Source organism: Thamnophis sirtalis, unplaced genomic scaffold, assembly GCF_051295495.1.
Source record: "Thamnophis sirtalis isolate CommonGarterSnake01/CBP01778 unplaced genomic scaffold, rThaSir2_p1.2 scaffold_3, whole genome shotgun sequence".
NCBI lineage: Eukaryota > Metazoa > Chordata > Lepidosauria > Squamata > Natricidae > Thamnophis > Thamnophis sirtalis.
Window position 1 is genome coordinate 150527657 of NW_028261383.1, and position 21706 is coordinate 150549362.

Here is a 21706-nt window from a genome sequence, read left to right on the forward strand (position 1 = left end):
AACTTTCAAAGATATAAAACTAATGATAGGATATCTTTGAATGTGGGCTCTACCCAGGAATTCGAGTTCAGCTTGAGAATTTATACACAATAATTTGTATTTGATTTTCCCTGAAAGAGTCTTCCTAAAGCAACCCAGTTTTATGGAGAAATATCATTAGTTGCAATAGGCAATCCATCTGGGTTAAATTTACCAATCTATTGTAAATCCTCATTAAAAATTACCAGTAAATCCTAATGAGCTGTCATGGCGCAGTGATTAGAATGCAGTATTGCAGGCTAATTCTGCTGATTGCTGTCAGTCTTCCGTCCTTCCGAGCTGGGTAAAATGAGGACCCAGATAGTTGGGGGCAATATGCTGACTCTGTAAATTGCTTAGAAAGGGCTGTAAAAGCACTGTGAAGCGGTATAAAAGTGCTAGTGCTATTTTCGTCCAGTCTGTTCCTGTCATACTATACAATCCAAGCCAGCTCTGTGTGCTGAGAAGTGGTTCCCACTCACTGCAATGGGGCTTATTCCCTGGAAAATGCAGAGAGGACTGCAGGCAACTCTCTACTCTCCTAGTATAAATTAAAGACAATAATTATATATTCAATACAAAATTATTTTGAAGAGCAAGAGGTATCAGAAATAAAGGTTGCAGGGACAATTAAGCTGGCCCCCATCTGCCTGCTAGTGGTTGAACTATATTACAGCCGTAGTACTGGTGATTGATGGAAGGCTGGATAAGCCCAGGCAAATGGAAACATGAAGCAGAGGTACGCTGGGGAACCACCAGCCGCCAAGCTTCTCACGTGTACAGGTAGTCCTCAACTTAATGACCACAGTTGAGCCCAAAGTTTATGTTGCTAAGGGTTGTTAAATGAGTTTTATCTCATTTTACAACCTTTCTTGCCATAGTTGCCAGTTAAGTGAATCATTGCAATTGTTAAATGAGGAACATCATTGCTAAGTGAATCTGACATCCCCATTGGCTTTGCTTGTCAGAAGGTGGCAAAATATGAAATATAAATATGAATCAGTTGCCAAACCTCTAAATTTGGATCATGTGACCATGGGAATGCTGCAACGGTTGTGTGGAAAATGGTCATAAGTCCCTTTTTTCCAGTACCGTTATAATTTTAATTGGTCACTGAGTGAACTGTTGTATGTCGGAGATTACCTATATATATATTTATCTGCATTCAGGTTAAATTGTTTACGTCAATTCATGAAACAGGAGAGAACACAATGAAGGATAAATGAACGACTAAGACAAGTTAGGCTCCAGGCTTTGTTCTGTTACACTGACATGGGATCCAAAGTTCTGGAAAGACAAGCAATCATATTGGGATTGAACTATCCAGGGGGATGGCTTCAGGAGTACTAAAAATAGTTCACTTTTCCTCTTCGTTTGGGGAGAATGTAGTGACGCACACCCATGTAGAACTATGCTACAGCCACAGAGCAAACTAGCTCACTTCTGGAACTGTCTTCCTTGTGGCAGATGGGCATGTTGGAGGATCAAGAATCTACATACGTCTATGACCTCATGGCAACAGTTGTACATATTCTAGATTCCCGGACCGGGGGCAGCCTTGTGGGGCATATCAAAGTTGGAGAGACCTACCATCAAAGAAAGGAGGTGAGACTTTTAATAAAAAAACACAGCGTCTTGATCTTTCTAGTTGCTCTGTAACTGTCACTTCTTATTATATGGAAAGGGTGGTGATGGTTAAATGTACCTATAACTAAAAAAAAAATTGCACCTGATTGTAAGATATGATTGCAATACATCTGATTGTAAGATGTTCACTGATTGAACATCTTTGTATTTACCGCATAACTTTTTTTTTTTAAGGGGGTCACACACCAGCAGTGGTATCTTTTTAATGACTTTCTCATTGAACCTGTGGATAAGGTAAGGATACAATGATAATTTATATTCTGTTCTCTTGCTTTCTTACATACAACAGAAGTAGAAGTGAATATTTAGTATGCAGTTATTCACTTTCCATGCTTTTTTTAAACTAGAAAGCATGGATTTTATAGAGTGTTTTGACATAAAATAGAAATCAGAACTGAATAATTTGAAAGCATACCTTTAGAAAGTAGTCTTATATGGATTGAAGTGTTTCAAGACATATTTCCATGTTAATGAGAATTGATATTTGTTTTAAAGCTTCTGTGAATCTCTGTTTTATTAAATGGCCTAGGTGATGCCTCATATCCTGTTACTTTTTTTTCTTGCAAACAATATTAAGTTGTACATTAAAGGCAGTAGGTGAATTGTCTTTTATAGTCAAGTGGACATAAAACAGTTTATTTATTTATTTGGAGACATGTAATGTTACTATGGGACACGGTGGCTCAGTGGCTAAGATGCTGAGCTTGTTGATTAGAAAGTTCGGCAGTTCGAATCCCTAGCGCTGCGTAACAGAGTGAGCTCTCGTTACTTGTCCCAGCTTCTGCCAGCCTAGTAGTTCGAAAGCATGTAAAAAATACAAGTAGAAAAATAGGAATCACTTTTGGTGGGAAGGTAACAGCATTCTGTGCACCTTCAGCTTTAGTCATGCTGGCCACATGACCACGGAGACGTCATTGGACAGCTCTGGCTCTTTGGCTTTGAAACGGAGATGAGCACTGCCCCCTAGAGTCGGGAACAACTAGCACAGATGTGTGAAGGGAACCTTTACCTTTAATGTTACTACAGAACATATTTATAAGACACAGTTTTAGTAATGTATATGCCTTGTGCCAAGAAATACGCACCAAGATGCTGTGCTATGCCCCCACTGAGAAATTTGAGATCTTTTTAGGATCTTAGAATTTACAACCTAGCCAGGGTTGCCCTGAACTGTTGCCATGGATAAACAAATGTGAGTGTTGATTTATCCAAGTCACAACTTGCATCCATGCTGAAACTTCCTTAACATTCTGCATTCAAGTCTAAAAAAATTTAGTCAGCACAGACAAGCACAATTCTAAGTCAAAATTTCTTCTTTTGGATTATTCCCCCTCCCCACCCACATTTCCCATTTTAATTAAAAATGGCTCCAGACAGCTTCCAGAACCCATTTCTGATCTGTCTGTTCTCCTACTTCTGTCTATCTGATTTTTCCTGTCTGCCTTTGGATTTACAGTGTGAGGCTGTACAATTTGACATGACCTGGAAAGTGCCTGGGATCCTTTATTATGTGCGGAGGAACCTCCACTCCAAGTACAATTTGCACAGTGAGTGTGTGTGCAAGTACAAACGCATTTACAAAAGTAGCAAGAAATTAAGAGCTGCCGCTTCTTAAAACCTGACTGCCAGGTTTAGTCATGATGATAACCTTTAGTCTCTTACAAGCCAGGTATCCGGTAATATTAGGACAGGAATTATAACGTCCTATACAGTATATGTATGTATATAAGGAGGATGACTGCAGGAAAAACTAAACAAGCACTAGTTGATTGTCTTATTATAACTTATTGTAATGACATAGAGGTGCTCCTCAATGTATGACTATAACAGAGCCTGCCCATTGTGGTCCTAAATAGTGGTTGTAAAACAGGCCACTTACATGACCAAGCCAATTTTTTATTTTTATTTTTTGCAATGGTTGTAAAGCAAACCAGTTGTTCACTATCGGCCACTTTTGCTGAAAATCAGAAGTCAAAGCCAGCAAAAATGTCATAAAATGCAGTGACATGACTGTGGGATGCTGCAAACAGCCATAAATGTGGGCCAGTTGCCGAGACCGCAAAATGCAGTCGTCTGATGGGAGAGGGGGAGAATGTTTTTTGTAACTTTGGAACTAGGTCATAGGCACCCCCAGGGAGGTCCGTCATAAATTTGATCTATTGCTAAACAACCAGCCATAGGTTGAGGACAGCCTGTACTGAAATCTTTGTTCAGGAACTCCAGCAGCTAGTCCCGTTATTATCTAGGGGTGTGTGTGTGTGTGTGTGTGTGTGTGTGTGTGTAAGCTATTGAAATAGAGAAACACCCCCATAACATGAATAAATGTGACAATGCCTCCCGCCTACCAGACATCTGGAAACCAGCCCTAGTCAACAAACAAGCACCACCCAGGCCGTTACAACACGAAACAACAATAGACACACAGCCAGCACCAATCAGCACCAATCTACCAATCATGATACAACCACACAACCAATCATTCCACTTACTGAAACAAAGCCAGCACTCCGCACACCCCCACCAAGATTTATAGAAAGACGGCAGCTCCAATCACACTTTAAGCCCAAAACCCAGCCTGAAGATGGTGAGTGAGACCTCGCCGAAACGTTGCCAAGACAATCTCAATCTTACACGGGAAAAGACCCGAATACAACAAGACCAATACACACACACACACACACACACACACACACACACACACACACACACACACAGTATGTATGTATATATATATGTATACATACATACATACATACATACATACATACATACATAGAGATATTATTGATCAAGTGGCTTTGAAGGTTGTACAATAGGAATAGAGTGTGATTCAATTGTATGTCATTCCACCATGAACCCAGTTCATAGATCCCAGTAAGCTACAGTGGTTAGTGAGCATATTGAGGCCAAATAATATGTTTTTTAAAAAACACACATTTTAAATACTGATTAGGTGCAATTAGGTCTAGAAAAGAAGCTTTGTTTGTCCAGAATAAGCAAAAGCATAACTACGATTTAATTTAAGCTTGTTTCTCTGGGCCCTCTCGTTCTCCTGCTTGAAAATTGCTTCCCATACAAACTGAATAATAATAATACCCCAAATGGATAATTCACTTGACATGATACTCAGTTTGAAAAGCCAGACATTAATCAAGCCATGGGGCTTAGTTGGCACATAGACTGCCACTTGGAATGGCAGAGGGTCCTGCCTGCCTTACATTGCCCATTGAAATCTCCTTATCAAGTAAGGCAGATGAGCTTTCCTTCCTGCTTCCACACAAAGATAGCTCTGCTCATTTAACAAGTGGGGTATATTTTATTTATTGGTTTATTTACTTAGATGGTCAAACATGTATGAGAAAACAGGTATGTATAAACATGGACATGAACACAAGAAATGAGAATAAATAAATGGGGACAGTAGGACAAGCACGGTAGGCACCCTGGTGTGCTTATGCACGCCCCCTTGCAGACCTCTTAGGAATGGGGTGAGGTCCACAGTAGACAGTTTAAGATTGAAGTTTTGGGGGGTTGAGGATGTAACAACAGAGTCAGGTAGAGCATTCCAGGCATTGACCACTCTGTTGCTGAAGTTCTATTTTCTGCAATCGAGTTTGGAGCAGTTTACCTTGAGTTTGTATCTATTGTTTGCCCGTGTATTATTGAGGTTGAAGCTGGAGTAGTCGTTGACAGGTAGGATGTTGTAGCAGACAATTTTGTGTACTGCGCTTAGGTCAGACCGTAGGCGATGTAGTTCAAGGTTGCCATAGTCCAAAATTTCAAGCCTGGTGGCATAAGGGATTCTATTGTATATGACTAGCTTAGCCTTCAGACAGTTAATTTTTCTTATATCCTCACTTGATTCTTTTTCAGGGACCTATTTTGTACATATTCAGCAAATGCACATGAAATCTTCAGGGCCCTAGGAAGGGCGGGGTGGGTGGGTGGGGGAGGTTTCTATCTTGCTTGGAGTGAGCTGTGTTCTCATGTTGAACAACCCCAATTACCTCACTTTCAGCCTTCCTTACACTGGGCACCCACTCCTTGATCTTTTCCTTAATTGCCTTTACGGCAGGCCAAATGGAAATTCCAGCGAGAGAAGCATCATATAATAGCGTTGTACAGTCGGGAGGAGAAATAGCCTTGCCCTCCTTCACAGTCGGTGAGTGTGAGGATGGAATTTTTGAGAGGTGGTCATAAGTTAACACCACAAAGATTGAGACAACAAAATAAATATGTTTTGCAAGGAAGTGCGGTGATCTCAAGAGGAAGTGAAACAAACTGAGCGATCATCATGAGATGAAAAGGCCCATCAGCATAGACAACAGAGGTCGCGTCAAGGATAAAAAACATTGCTAGCCAAAACACTTTTGTTGTGCTGTGAAATAGAAATTGTTGGAGGGTGTTTAAATGAATGCTGAAGCAGTCATGCAGCTGTTTTTCCACAGAAAACAGCATGTCCAGATATTTACTTTAAGGTGGTTGGTCACTTTTTGAGAAGCAGCTGCAGTGATGTTTTCCATCTTAATTTTAATGTATTTTGAATTAAATTGGCTGTGTATGGACATTGTGGATTCCTGAAACTGCACTCTATGTGCCCTCAGAAATCTATTTGGCATGTTTCTAGAACTGTGTCAACTGATGTGACCAACTTCAGGATTGAGTTGCCCATGTTATGGATCTGTCTTCCTAAAATAAAAATCCTTGTTTTAAATTCTGTTGTTCAATTCTTCTAGAGAAATCAGTCCTATGACACTAGAGGTTTTCTTTTAAGGGTTTTAGGCCCATTAGGTTTGAACGATCAACTAATTCTTAGAAAATAGTATCTTTTGTAGGAAGGAAGAAATTATGCTCTTGAGGTTTTCTTTGGGGCATCCCCTGATCATGATGGGATTTCCCTTTCTGTTTAGTCTTTCTGTAAACCGAATGTAATCTCTGAGTGAGTCAACTGTCATCAAATTTCATTTTCTTTTTCAAGTCAAGAACCCGATTGAAGCCAGCGTGTTGCTTGCTGAGGCTTCCCTTGCTCGCAAACAGCGCAAATGTCACGCCACTTTCATCCCCCTCATGCTGAGCGAAATGCCACAGGTTGGAGACTTGGTGGGATTGGATGCTGAGTTTGTGACCCTCAATGAGGTAGGCATCACATGTTGTGGCCCACCAGCGGCCAGCAGAGCTGGCAGCAGAGTCGGACAGTGAGGAGGTTGAGGAGGAGCATGGGCCAGTCCTGGAGGCTGGGGAAGGCTCTAATGAGGGCTCTGCGTTAGAGACAGAGAGGGGGCCGAGGCTTTCTGGCAGTGATCAGGTGCCTAGGGAGCTAGGCTGCAGTGGGGCAGAGGAACAGCTAGAGCTTGTTCCCAGTGTGCGCATGCACAGAGCTGCCAGAAGAAAAGAGCAATTCAGAAATCAGGGTAGACTTGGGAGTAAAGTCACAGGTGGAAGGTGATCCCATAGGAAATAAAGAGGAGCGAAAGGGGAGTGGGCTTTTGCAGGAAACAATTCATTTGTTCGTTCATTAGATTCATTTCAGGAGTGTGAAGATCTGTCCGTGAATCTCAGAGACTCTGTGCCCAGTCTTTCCTTGCACAGCACCTCATTTGGAAAACATTTACATGGCAGCTTTCCAAGACAGATAAGGTCTGTAGTCATAAATATTCCTTTGAAAGACAGTTTGCCAGGCCTTTGCTGAATGTGAATGAGAGGAATTCACATTCATTTAATAAAAGGGGTTTTGTCAGGACCAGGACTCTGCCTCGTGCTTTTTGGGGAAGCCTAGGTCAGAACATACACACATTAGGAGAAGAGACAAGATTTCTGGATCTAGGATACAGCCTTTCGATCACAGGCAGTATATATTCACCCTTTCATCATCTGCAATAGGAGGAAGCTGAGCTCCGCAGTGACGGGACCAAATCCACGATCAAACCTAGTCAGATGTCAGTGGCCAGGATCACGTGTGTCCGGGGGCAGGGTCCCAATGAGGGCGTTCCTTTCATTGATGATTACATTTCCACACAAGAACAGGTACGCAACTTCAAAAACATATTCCATGTTTTTAAGACCATGCAAAAAGTGAACAGGGATCAATCTGAGCTCTGGAGGAAGGATGTTCCACAGAGAAGGAGCCAGGACAGAAAAAAACTTGATGGGACCTGCCTGTAGAGAGACGATACCTCAAATAACCTGGCTCTGTGCCATGAAGGGCTTTTTAGGTCATCACCAGCATCTTGCATTGCACCTGGAAGCAGACTGGCGACCAGTGCAGCCCACAGAGCAGAGGTGCCTGACAAAGATATGTGAGACCCAGAGCAGGGCTTCCTGGTCCAGGACCAGCACACAACACATAGTTGTGCAAAGGCCTTTAGGGGGATGGTTTTCACTTGAACAGGAGCTGTGAAGACCACCCCCAAATTGCACCCAGGTTCTTTTTGGTGTAGCACAACCCCACCTAAAACAAAAAGTGGAAAGTCTCAAGAACCAGGAACCCCTAACACCAGATATGGTATTCAGAAGGTTTTTACCAGCTCTGAAGAACTAGTAGTGGAAATTTTGAGCAGTTCGGAAAACTGGTAAATACCACCTCTGACTGGCCCCTCCCCCATCTATTTTCTGCCTCCCGAGTCCCAGGTGATCAGGAGGAAATGGGGATTTTGCAGTAACCTTCCCCTGGAGTGGAAAAGGAATGGAGAATTTAAAGTATCCTTCCCCTCGAGTGGGTAGGGAATGGAGATTTTACAGTATCCTTCCCCTGCCACGCCCACCAAGCCACACCCACAGAACTGGTAGAAAAAAAATTTGAATCCCACCACTGCCTAACACCCAAAATCACTTAGTCTTGCTGTGGTTGAGCTGAAGCTTGTTATTTCCATTTTGCTTTGTTTTTTATTATTCATTTTCTAGCATATTCAGAATTTGTCTTCCTTTTTTCCTATCAGGTAATATGTGTTCTTGAATGGGAAGTAGATCCACCCAGTGACCTGGAAGATGACCCTTCAATACATCATGATTCCATTTTATGTGTTCTTGTAGGTGGTGGATTATCTTACTCAGTATTCGGGAATCAAGCCAGGAGATCTGGATGCCAAAATTTCATCCAAACATCTCACAACCCTCAAATCCACCTATTTAAAGCTACGCTTCCTCATAGATGTTGGAGTCAAGTTTGTGGGCCATGGATTGCAAAAAGACTTCCGGGTTATCAATATCATGGTGACTGTCTCCTTATAACTAACTAATACTGACTCTCTCTCTCTCTCTCTCTCTCTCTCTCTCCCTCCCTCCCTCCCTCCCTCCCTCCCTCCCTCCCTCCCTCCCTCCCTCCCTCTCTCTCTCTCTCTCTCTCTCTCTCTCTCTCCCTCCCTCCCTCCCTCCCTCCCTCCCTCCCTTTCCCTCTCCCTCTCCCTCTCCCTCTCCCTCTCCCTCCTTCCCTCCCTCCTGCCCAAGCAGGAGACCCTATATCTGCCTCTACCTAGGATTGAACTCACAACCTCCTGATTGTGAATGACTTAATACCTTAATTTAGATTCCCTGACTCAAAATTGTTTTTCAGTTCTGTAATTCTGTAGGCATTCCCACATAGCCACTTATCTTGTACCTGGAATTATTTGTTTAATTTATAAAGCCACCCATCCTACCATGGCAGCCCTGGGCAGCCCACAACAGTTAAACAATAAAAACAACAACTCTTCAACTACATCAGAAGCTACATCACTGTTGAAGTCACTGAGGAATCTGCAGTCATTGTTTGCAGAACCGTCTCATTTTCACAGCCTTTGAAGTTTCTTAGCTTTCTTTCTCTCCCAAAGGCGCTTTTTCAAGAGGCAACTGGATAAGAAGTTTCTTCTGAGGGCTGGAGAAGGTTCTGCCCAGGTCAGCTCCTGAACCACCCAGAAATTGCTATCAGACTCTACTTTTAATATGGAAAGCAAAAATTATTAAATACATCAGGAGTAATCAAAGACATTCAACTAATTTGCTTTCAGTTATATTAATTACCAGATTTAGTTCTGATCTCCACTGGAGCAAGTGGACCTTAGACCAAGTCTGTTTTTGATCTAAGGTTAAGAAGATCTTGTAGACTGAGATCTCTTCAAAGAATGATCATGCTGTTGTGTGCTAATAGGGCTATACCTGCCTCTTACAGGTTCCCAGAGATCAAGTAATCGACACCGTGTATTTGTTCCACATGCCCAGGAAGAGGATGATCTCCCTGCGCTTCCTTGCCTGGTATTTTTTGGGTCAGTACAATCATCCTGTGGGCAGTGTTAAGCTGTGCCCCTCTTCCAGTCAGCCACACCACCGTGCATGAAAGAACAATAACAGTTGCTAAATAATTCCTCAGGTACAGTTCTCAGGAAGATACTGATACTAAGGAAAATGTGGAGAAACTGATATCTCAGAAAAAGAAGCTGAAACTTTAAATGCAGAATAAGGAGATAACAACTTGGAAACTGCTCAGGCAGGGGCCTCCCTAATTCACTGCACTTTTAAAACTGGGGAGGAGGGGCCACACAACCAACTTTGCACGGTTTGGTATTAAAGTCCAAATGCAATAAAAGTAGTTTTATGTCTTCCTGCGGAGTTGATTTCCTGGTCCAGCCTACCTAGTAAGGCTGGCTGCCCTCATGAGTTTTACAGTTTCTCAAAGCCTGCATTGCAATTGGGATGTAGAGACTGGGGAGTAGGGGAAGGCCTTCCAGATTAGCTTCATGTTAAAGTCTTGACAGTTGAGTTCATTTTCAACCCTGACAAAAATAAATTTTGCCGCTAACCTAAGCCTAAAGAGATTTCCTCTTTTCTTGAAACCAAAGGAAGTAGGCAAGGCAACTTTTGCTATGGGTTGGATTTTTCTCTCTCTTTTTTCTTTTGCTCAGACCTGAAAATTCAAGGAGAGACTCATGACAGCATTGAAGATGCACGAACAGCACTTCAGCTGTACCGGAAATACATGGAACTGAGCACTGGAGGCTTGGAACCTGAGGAGTTCCGGAAGGTGCTGAAGGGCCTCTATGAAAAAGGGAGAAAAATGGACTGGAAGGTCCCGGAACCTGATGGCCAGAGCAGCCCCAAGAGTAAGTTTCTGCTGCTCGGCTTGTTGAGTATTAGCGTTCGGTGACCCTCAGATAAATGGAAGATTCTGAATCTTGGGAGGAAAAAAACCAAGTTCATTGATAAAGGACCCGGGGAGATAAGGCTTGCCAAAAGTGCATTGGGAGAAAGTGTCAGCTGAATGTGAGCAATCAATGGGATACAGACTATTACAGCCTCTTAAAAAGCCAGGCCAGTCTTTGCCTGGATTAATGGAAACATGACCAGATTATGGAAAATAATATTTCATAGAGAAACTGCAGTGAAAGGCTACCAGAATAAAAGGCAATCTACACATACAAAAATGGCCATATGTATGTATGTTCCAGCATAACTCTGGAACGCCTCGAGCAATTTCTACCAAACTTGGTATGCAGATGACTTACTCTCTGGAAACAAATATTGTGGGGGGTAAGACACCCCTAAAACCCCTCGGGGTGTCTGTTCTGTTAAGATACAGCCTATTGTGCCTTAAAATGGCTTCTACTGTACTGCTGTAAAATGGATTCTACTGTACAGCACAGTGGAGTTGTCATGGTAATGGCTTCACAGTACTCCATAAGGGGGGTCCCTCTGGTAAGGGGGAAAATCCCACATTAGAAATTATGTTTCGCTTAGACACTTCCCCCCTATAAATACTGTATATACATGGGGAATGCTGGATTATCAGCTAGTAAATAATAAATTGTAAGCCACACAGAGTTATCAGACAATAAGGTGGTTGACTAATAACTATTACAAATGCAATTAAAATGAAATGACCTGGAAATCAAGTCCCATATAGAAGAAAGGAAGGAGTGGCCACCTTTTCACAATAGGAGAAGAGACTTTGCAAGCAGATGTGTGGACAGCTAAATGCTGCAATGTGCAAAAGAATATAAGCCTGTTTCTTTGCTGAAATTGGGACTGGAATGAGAACCAACCGGCTAAAATTAAAAGAAATTAGATATTGGCTGAATATTAGGAGGAAATACCTCATGATGAGAGTTTTTAATCAATGGGACGGTCTAGACCTCCATAGTCAGATGGTTCCCTGTTTCGTTAGGAGATTCCTGCCCTAAAGATGGACTTGAGATAGATGAGGATCCTCACAATTCAGTGATTCACTTTGGTGGTTCTGTATAAAGATTCTACAAGATTTACAAATGCTTGTAACCACGTGCAGGAGAGTGCATTTTGGCATACCTCTATTAGCTGTGTTTCAAGTGTGATGGCTGCAAATAAATGGCTTCATACCTGCCTTTGAACCAGAGGTTGTCTTTAGCAGGTTCTGACCAGTTCTGGAGAACTGGTAGTGGAAATTTTGAGTAGTTTGTAGAACCAGTAAATACCACCTCTGACCACCCCCGCCCCCATCTATTCTCTGCCTCCCAAGTCCCAGCTGATCGGGAGGAAATGGGATTTTGCACTATCCTTCCCCTGCCATGCCCACCAAGCCATGCCACGCCCACCAAATCTCGCCCACAGAACCGGTAGTAAAAAAAATTGAATCCCACCACTTGAACCTATAAAAGTGTGTACTTTCAGACAGAATATTTAAATACATGGATCGTGATCGTGTTTATGCCTTCAAATAGAAAGACCAAGCCTCCAGTCCTCATTTCGCCTGCATAGCAGAATTTGCTTAAAAGATGCTGGAAATTAACGTCTTATAGAGAGGTTCCTTTGCAACAAAGATAAAAAGGTGTGTTGTTTCCCGGAAAGGCTTCTTAGGCTACATTTATGCAGACAGGAAGCCCTTAATTTTTAAGGGTATAAAAAGTATGGCCTGCAGGCTGCATGTTGTCTGCTTCCTTTCCAATTTGGGAGGCTTTAAAGAGCAAAGAAGCAGTGGCTCAGTGGCTAAGATGCTGAGCTTGTCGATCAGAAAGGTCAGCAGTTCAGTGGTTCGAATCCCTAGTGCCGCGTAATGAAGTGAGCTCCCATTACTTGTCCCAGTTTCTGCCAACCTAGTAGTTCGAAAGCATGTAAAAAAATGCAAATAGAAAAATAGGGACTACCTTTGGTGGGAAGGTAACAGTGTTCTGTACGCCTTTGGCGTTGTGTCATGACAGTCACATGACCAGTGAGAAGCCTTTGGCTTTGAAACGGAGATGAGCCCTGCCCCCTAGAGTCAGGAACAACTAGCACATATGTGCGAGGGGAATCTTTTACCTTTACCTTTAAGGAGCAAGATACCATAAGTGCCCTCTCCTTTGGAGGGTTCCCCTGTAAACTCCTCCCTTCCCCTCCTTCCAAAAGAAACCGATTCTGCCTGCTTTGGGGAGTATGAAACCTGTCCTCCAGAGACCAAGGGACATTGTACAACTGCATGTTAAGCTTATTACAATCTTCCAGCAAAGACTGTTGGCCTTGGGCTTGGTTTCCTTTTGCCCTTATTCTGATTTCTGGTCCTGGGAATGTGACTTTAAATCCTCTCTTAGGTGTAGCCTTGCTCATCATGCTTTCTCCATAATTCACAGGACTGTGCTGTCTTTCTTTGGCAGATGCTGCGGTGTTCTCAAGTGTGTTGTCTCTCTGATCCACGTAACCCTACCATTTCCAACGTCCCTTGAGAAGAGGACCACTTCAAGCCTGCTCCCCGGAATATGGATATCGATGGGCTGAAAGATAGTGTGGGTGTATAAGACAGGAAGGCACTATCATTAATGCAGAGTCAACATGAATTTCAGGGTTCAGAGGATTTCTTTTGGCTTTCCCAATAAGTCTCTTGGATCTCAGGTCCCATTTTAAACAGCCATGGCCAAGAGAGTACATGATGCAGGCCACAGAGGGTCACACTTCCTTTCAGAGACTGCGTGCATTCACAGAGTAGGTATATGGTGCAGCATCTATTAGGTGCTTAGGGAATAGGCTGTTCTTGATAAAAAGATGGTGAGAAGCAACTGATGAAGTGTTTCAAGCCCCTTTCTATAGGTGTCAATGTTGTTCGTAGAGCTTGCAGAGCTGGACTCTTACGGTCATGGAAGCTTCATGGCTTTTTAATCTTTTCTATATGTAAATTGTGATCAAGGTTACATAAAGACTCTATAAAAATGTTGGTGCATCTAGTGCTATTTTGCAATCCAGCCTTTTGTTTGCTTTTTGTCCTGTTAATTACACAGACATCCCATATTGTTTCATCATCATCCTCTCTCTTGTTAAGAATAATCCGAGGAGCATTAATATATATCCTGGTTTTAATTCAGTGGAGTTGGACCTGCAGGTGGACAAGTCACCCGAGCAAGTTCAGGTTTTATTAGATAATCTTATATCAAGGTTGATCCACCCCTTTTATACAACCTAAACTTTAGAGGAACAAAGTTGATGCGAATCTGTAACCGCATGATTGACAACCGTAATGTTTTGCCAGAGCAAAAAAATATTTTTATTTATGTAGGGAATATCAAATAAAATTTTAAAAAATGATTTGAAAATAGAAATGTGTAAACACTAACTAAGCTTTTGGCAACCTAAAAAAAACCTATCCAATCTCAGGAAGAATATCTTCTAGAACAGGGTGGGTTGCTCCCAGCATTACTGCCGGTTTGGTTCGGTGTGCGTGCTCATTTGCTGATAAACAAGTCTGCGCATGCGCAAAACATTAAAAAATGGGGAAAAAATTAAATTTGTGCAATGAAAATTGTGCATGCGTAGAAGCAAAAAGCAAGATGGCGGTGCCTATGGGGGCATGGCAGGCCTGGGTCGCTGCCGGTTCGAGCGACCCAGGCCGCCAAACCACTACTGGTTCGACTGAACCGGTCCAAACCGATAGGAGCCCACCACTGTTCTAGAAGACAACCAAACATTTCATCTAGCCAAATTGGTAATTTGGAGAAGAAGCTGAAGAGTAATGTGAAATACAAAAATTATAGATGATGTTTATCCTGCAGAAAACTTCGGGACCTGCATGTACCCCAATCTCCTTCATCTTTCAGCAGTTTTTGATACCACTGGTTTCAAGTTTCAGGAGCAAAAGGCCCAGTGTTCCAGTGGTTTTCCTTCTTCCTCTGGGGCCAGCCCCAATCAGTGAGGGGCGGAGATCTAACCTGAAAGCCTTCCTTTGTGGGTTCCTTCAGGCCTGTTTGCTCTCCTTATTTATCATCTACATGCAACTACTTCTGTATAGGATCAGGCATCATCAGCATGCTGGTGATAACTTAATAACACATCCCCACACTACTGTGTTCAAGTGATGCTATCAAGTTCTTTGTCAAGGTCTGGAAGTGGTGAGGATCTGGATGGAAAAGATCAGACTTTGGCACAACCTGTTGAGCATCAAAGAGCCTGCATGCGCCTCTTCCGAACACTGCCTTGTTTCCCAGGACTTAAAAGACATTTCAGCCCTCTCCTTAACCATTTAACCAATGGTTCTTGGTTGTTTTTCTCAAGATCATCTCTCATTTTCCCTACACAACCCAAGGAAGACTGAGTGGCTGTGAATTTGGAGGTCCATCTGCTTTGAGTTCTGGATGGGTTTATCCTCTCCCAGAAAGAATTGGTGCAAAATTTAAAGGTTTTCTTCTTTGCTCCTGCCAGAAAAAGAGATGGCAGCCATGGTCACGAGAGCTTCTGCACAGATCCATCCTGCGATTGATTATTGCCTTTTTAAAAAAATATATGTAAGGAATTTAATATGCATCTGCTTAGTCATTTAAAAAGGATCTCTGCTTTCTGATACATGAGTCAGCAATGGGCAGTTGGTTTAAATCTATTCAGCCATCATCATTCATCATAATAGTCATTTCCAGAACAATCAAATGACCTCTCTCTGTCTTTTCAGTAATTTCTTTCCTGCCTAATTTATTTTCATAAATTAATAGCATACAAGGGAGAGCTGGCAACATACTTGACATCCTTATTGCTCAGTTGCATACCTGTAATTGGCAGTACCAAGCCCCCAAGCTAATTGGTTAAGACACCCAAAGGAAAATTCCCCTTAAAAAAAAAGTTTGAGCCAGGGGAAGAGATGACCCTTTCTGAAGGACGTTTTGATGGAAGATGAAAGTTATCTGAAGATGTGACTGCTCATTTTTAGCTCAGCAATTTTCTATATCTTGGAGAATTGACTAATTCATGCACATCTAAAATACAGGAGATATGCTCTAGAATTATCAAACAAGACGGTATTTTAATATAAATAGTTGTAACAATTCTGCAGTGAAATAGGTTGAAAGTCACAAACACAATGCATGGAAAATAATTCATTCTTAAATATTATCTGCAACATAGTGATAGCTTGGTATCAATTCTGTAATAGTAAATTAATTTCTTCTGTTGACTGAAACACAATGTTTAGTATTTTTAGCCACAGGAAAGGGATAGAGCCTCTGCCTTCATTTGTAGGTATTTGGCTGGTCAAGCCAGAATATTGTTGCATTGCTTACCATTGAGACTGTCCTATCAACTTGCTTATTTACTAGATGTGGCACAAATTGTAATATATAAAAATTCAGTAACATACACCCTCAGGATGCTACTTCATGTCGTCTCGTACTTCACATATTCTCAGGCATATCCTGCCACAGCATAGGCACAGTATGTTACATTTCACCTGGAAGTAGTACTTTTTCCTTCAGATCACCTCCACCCTATAATATATATATCATGGAATGTCATCGTGATAGTTGAACAATTGAGCCCAAAGGGTGAAAGGATGGACTCCTCTGATTTTATACAGCTACGTCCACTTCCTGTTTTCAGCCAGCTGCATGGAGTTACTGCTTCGACTGTCTGTCTTCCAGGTGCCGTACCTAGCATTTCTCCCTAACTCCAATTAGTAAAGGGGGGTTCTTACCACATGTGTTGCTCTTCTGATAATTGAAAGATGAAGTGGAGAATAATCCAACCATTTCTACATTACAACTTTCTGGGCGTGTGGCAAAAACGTACGATTAGAGCTTTCAGCCCTTTTTAATAGCAATAGCAATAGCAGTAGACTTATATACCGCTTCATAGGCCTTCCAGGCCTCTCTAAGCGGTTTACAGAGAGTCAGCATATTGCCCCCAACAATCTGGGTCCTCATTTTACCCACCTCGGAAGGATGGAAGGCTGAGTCAACCCTGAGCCGGTGAGATTTGAACCGCTGACCTGCTGATCTAGCAGTAGCCTGCAGTGCTGCATTTAACCACTGCGCCACCTTGGCTCTTTTTGTCCCACTCACCTTTTGAGAAGTTAATTAGTCTTGCAATCAGTAATCAAATCATTTTCTTTATTAAAAAGAACAAAAATCTCTTCCCACTACTGTAAGATTCAAGTATTTAGAGGTGAAGGGAGTTCAAGTATAGATTAAGAGAAGCTTGATTAAAATAAAATCAATGATGCCCCAAGTCTAAGCACAATACACAAAATTGTCTGCTACAACGTCTTACCTGTCAACGACTTCTTCAGCTTTAACCTCAATAATACAGGGGCAAACAATCGATACAAACTCAAAGTAAAGCGCTCCAAACTTGATTGCAGAAAATACGACTTCAGCAACAGAGTGGTCAACGCCTGGAATGCTCTACTCTACCTGACTCCGTTGTTACATTGTTAAACCCCCTCCCCACAGCTTCAACCTGTCTGTTGTGGACGTCACCCCATTGCTAAAAGGACCGTGAAGGAGGCGTGCATAAGTGCACCAGCATGCCTAACGTCCCTGTCCTACTGTCCCCATCTATTTGTATTCATTTCTTTCATTCATATCCATGTTTATACCTGCTATCTTGTACATGTTTGACAAAATAATAGATACAAAGTAGACCAAAAGAGGGTACTGGTCTACTACAGTTCTGTGTCAACGGCTAGACTTGAAAATTCTGAATTAATACAGAGATTCCAAGAAGATCCTAATTTAATATTCATCATGCACAGGTGAAAGAAAGCTGATGTCCAGGATAGGAAACATTCAGTTTCTTAATTTGGTGAAATGTGGTTATCATTGCATAGAAAAAAAGAAAAGAAAACAATTTTAATTTAGTTTCTAATTTTTCCCCATTCTTATAAAGAACGGAAAATCTGCAAACACAGTGCTCTGCTTCAAGTATTTATTGGAAATTCCTTCTCAAACATTTGCTTTAATCAGAGGTTCTGGAGAGGTCCCTTTATCTCCTTTCCTTGGTCTACCCTGCTGCCCTCCATTGGTCCGGAAATCTCTCTCAGGATATTATAAAGCAACCACAGGATTTCTCTGTCACCTGGGGTCTGTCTATATAATAAAGGACATGTCTTCCTCAGGAACATATGGCTCAACTGACATAGATTTGACAAAAAAATTTAAACAAAACCACATAATGGCATTCCCTTATCTATTTTCAATATCATCCAGCCACATTATATCTTTGTAACACATTCAAAATAAAAATTAATTATGTTTAATAACAAAAATTTTAGACCTCTTTTCTTAATCATTGTTTACAATTTATATCCAATTTCCCTTTTATCATGTCAATACAAATTATTACATTATTATCCTTATCAATCATTTATTTAACAATAGTTTGACTAAGTTTAACTTACTTTTTCCCCTTTTCTCACCATTTAAAATTCTTTGTAACCAATTGACACACTTTCTACAATTTGTAATGGAAGATGATTTTAAGGTGTTTGTATTTATTCAAATATATATATATATATATGTATGTATGTATGTATGTATACATATATACATACATACATACATACATACATACATACATACATACATACATATATATTTAAAGTCACAACCCCTGGTATGCCCAAATATGGGAGGAAGATCACTACTTCCATTCTCTGTCCTTCGGCTCGTCACAAGAGACCATCCAGACAGAAACCCAATATTTTTTTACTGTTGCCTTTTTGTTACATTTGTTATATTTGTGCTGATAAATAAATAAAGGGAGACTAGTATAGATCTATTTCAAGCTATTTAGCTCTCATCAGCTAGCCATATTCCCAGTAAGGGTATGGCTAGCTGATGAGAGCTAAATAGCTTGAAATAGATCTATACTAGTCTCCCTTTATTTATTTATCAGCACAAATATAACATATATGTGTGTGTGTATGTATGTATGTGCATGTGTGTGTATATATGTATGTGTATATATATATATATATATATATATATATATATATATATATATATATATATATATATATATATATATATATATATATATATATATATATATATATATATATATATATATACACTTAAAGTCACAACCCCTGGTATGCCCAAGTATGGGAGGAAGGTCACACTTCCACTCTCTGTCATTAGGCTCGTCACAAGAGACCATACAGACAGAAACCCAATATTTTTTTTTTACTGTTGCCTTTTTTTGTTACATTTGTTATATTTATGCTGATAAATAAATAAAGGGAGACTAATATAGATCTATTTCAAGCTATTTAGCTCTCATCAGCTAGCCATACCCAAGTTTGGGAATCGAACCTGTGCTCCATTGCCTCCCAGGCAGGGAGTTAACCATTTGAACTACAGAGAACGACTCCTTTATCAGCCAGCCAGGGTGGGAGGTATATACTTAAAGTCACAACCCCCGATTCCCAAACTTGGGTATGGCTAGCTGATGAGAGCTAAATAGCTTGAAATAGATCTATACTAGTCTCCCCAGCATAAATATAACATATATATATATATATATATATATATATATATATATATATATATATATATATATATATATATATATATATATATATATATATATATATATATATATATATATATATATATATATATATATATATATTTGACACAAACAAATCTAGTATGTAAATTTTAGTTCATTTAAAGATTAATGAGGACTTACAATCTATCCTCCAGACGTGTTGATCTATAACAGGAGTGTCAAACTCGTGGCCTGCGGGCAGGATGCATCACGCTCTGGACACCTCCGTTTTAGTGAAGGGCAAAAAAAGTCGAGATAGGTCATGTGACAAAAACGTGACACACACACACACCGATCTATAACTACCATTTTTCTTGGCTAACCATAGTCACTGGCTGAGCTGATTGAGAAAATTAGAATTTGGATTGCAGCTGTTGGGGAAAATTGCATAAATGTCCCTCATGTCCCTCATCTCAAGAGCAAGTTAGATATTCTGCAAATTACAGCTGCTTGTGTTTCTTTCATTGTACAGCTGCTGTGATTTCTAACTAAGATTCCGCCTTTGAATTGTGTGTTTTCATTTCAAAGTAAATCTATCTGTTAGTAGCAATAGTAGTTTCCTTCCCTGCCTAGGATATATGTAAGTGATGTCTAACCTTTGCATTGCTGCGTGCCGCACCCACACACTCATAATGCAATGTGTCCGCACGCCCCCATGCCCCTCCGTGCAAGAGCACATGACCCCGTGTGTGACTGTGTACATGTGCGCACATCTCCCACATGCACCCCCACATGCCCGGCAGAGACCCGAAAACCAACTGGCCAGAGGGAGGTGCACGCGCATGCATGGTGAAGCTGAGCTGGGCCGATGGCTCGCGTGCTCGCGTGCCACAGGTTCGCCATCACAGATATATACCTTTGGGAGAGGAGATGCTTATTTTCTGATTATAATAATTATTTATTAGCACTCTGAAGTCTTCGAAACTTACTGAGTGTGATTAAGAATAGAATCTTGACCTCATTAGAGCTCAGAAGGATTTTTGTAGAAGTAAAGCTAGCGTGGGAATCAACTCTCTTCTCCTTACTGACCACAGGGAGTTTCATTTGCATTTCAGCATGTTTCCCAATAGAGGATAACATAAAGTTACTTCTGAGTAAAATGAGGTATTTTCTGGAACAAGACCAAAAAAAAAAAAAAAAAACCCCAATTCAGAAACTAAGCTAAGAAGCTATTTTACTTACTGTTAAAAAGGAAAGAAAATACTATAATTTTATTAGATACTAGGCTAAGATATACAGTAGCTACTATATAGGCTTACATTTATTAAATGATTTTAGAGCTGTAACTTTAGCTATTCTTAAAAATAAGTTTCGGGAAACATTTGGAAAGGTTAGTGAATATCTTCTCTAATATTTCAAGATCTCTTCATTCCATATCTCATCTTTAAACAAATAATAAAGCCTCAATGTTTCATCTTAATCAGCAAAAGCCCATTACCAGAAATAACAATCTGTGCCTTTTAGCCTTAAACAAATCGATTTCATATTTGTTTTATTTGTTTATCGTTTTCTGTAAAGATACAACAAAAACGTCTCTTCTACCCAGATATCTATATACAAATCTTTAAAACTGTGTCATTTAATTAATCAAGAAAAATAACATTAAAATCTCCCAGAAATAAAATATTTTGAAAATCTTTAATCCCTTCACATAGTGACTTATAAATTCATTTCTTATCATTTTCTCTTTATCGTCCCTCAGAAACTCCTTCACAAGTTTTACACTTTGTTTCAATTGTAACATTATAACTTATCACTCTAAAACAGTGTTTCTCAACCTTGGCGACTTTAAGTCCTGTAGACTTCAACTCCCAGAATCCCCCAGCCAGCATAGCTGGCTGGGGGATTCTGGGAGTTAAAGTCCACAGGACTTAAAGTCGCCAAGGTTGAGAAACACTGCTCTAAAACATACAACAAAAATCACCCTTTCCCATAACTTACCTATAAGCAAATGTTTAAGTCCTGGTCATGAAAAACCCATTAAAATGTCAAACAAAAATTACAAATTTACAAAATAAGAAAATCAAAATATGATTGGGATGATAGGCACTCCAGTGCTCTTGAGCACACATGCCCTCCCCCCCTTAGGGACCTCTTAGACATGGAGCGAGGTCGTCCACAGAAGTTGTTAGAATTAAAACTGTGAAAATTAATATCTGAGACAACTGACTCAGGTAAGATATTCCAGACTTTGACAATTCTGTTACAAAAATGGAATTGTTTATAATCGAGTTTAGAGCAGTTTATATTAAGTTTAAAGTGGTTCTTTGAACGTGTTACATTATAATTAAAGATATAAAAGCCATTTACAAGTAAAGCG

General features: G+C 40.6%; 1 protein-coding gene across 5 annotated transcripts in view; it reads left to right on the forward strand.

The window, feature by feature from the left end:
• Positions 1-13809, forward strand: part of PAN2 (poly(A) specific ribonuclease subunit PAN2) — a 39078-nt gene extending 25269 nt beyond the window's left edge. For all 5 annotated transcript variants that reach the window (XM_087710406.1, XM_087710404.1, XM_087710405.1 and 2 more), the window contains exons 18-26: positions 1486-1623; positions 1840-1899; positions 3122-3212; positions 6644-6801; positions 7546-7689; positions 8695-8874; positions 9809-9902; positions 10539-10736; positions 13239-13809. In XM_087710406.1, the coding sequence (XP_087566532.1) occupies positions 1486-1623; positions 1840-1899; positions 3122-3212; positions 6644-6801; positions 7546-7689; positions 8695-8874; positions 9809-9902; positions 10539-10736; positions 13239-13273 (1098 nt within the window). In that variant the 3' untranslated portion in view covers positions 13274-13809. The remainder of the gene's footprint in view (positions 1-1485; positions 1624-1839; positions 1900-3121; positions 3213-6643; positions 6802-7545; positions 7690-8694; positions 8875-9808; positions 9903-10538; positions 10737-13238) is intronic.
• Positions 13810-21706: the final 7897 nt, after the last annotated feature.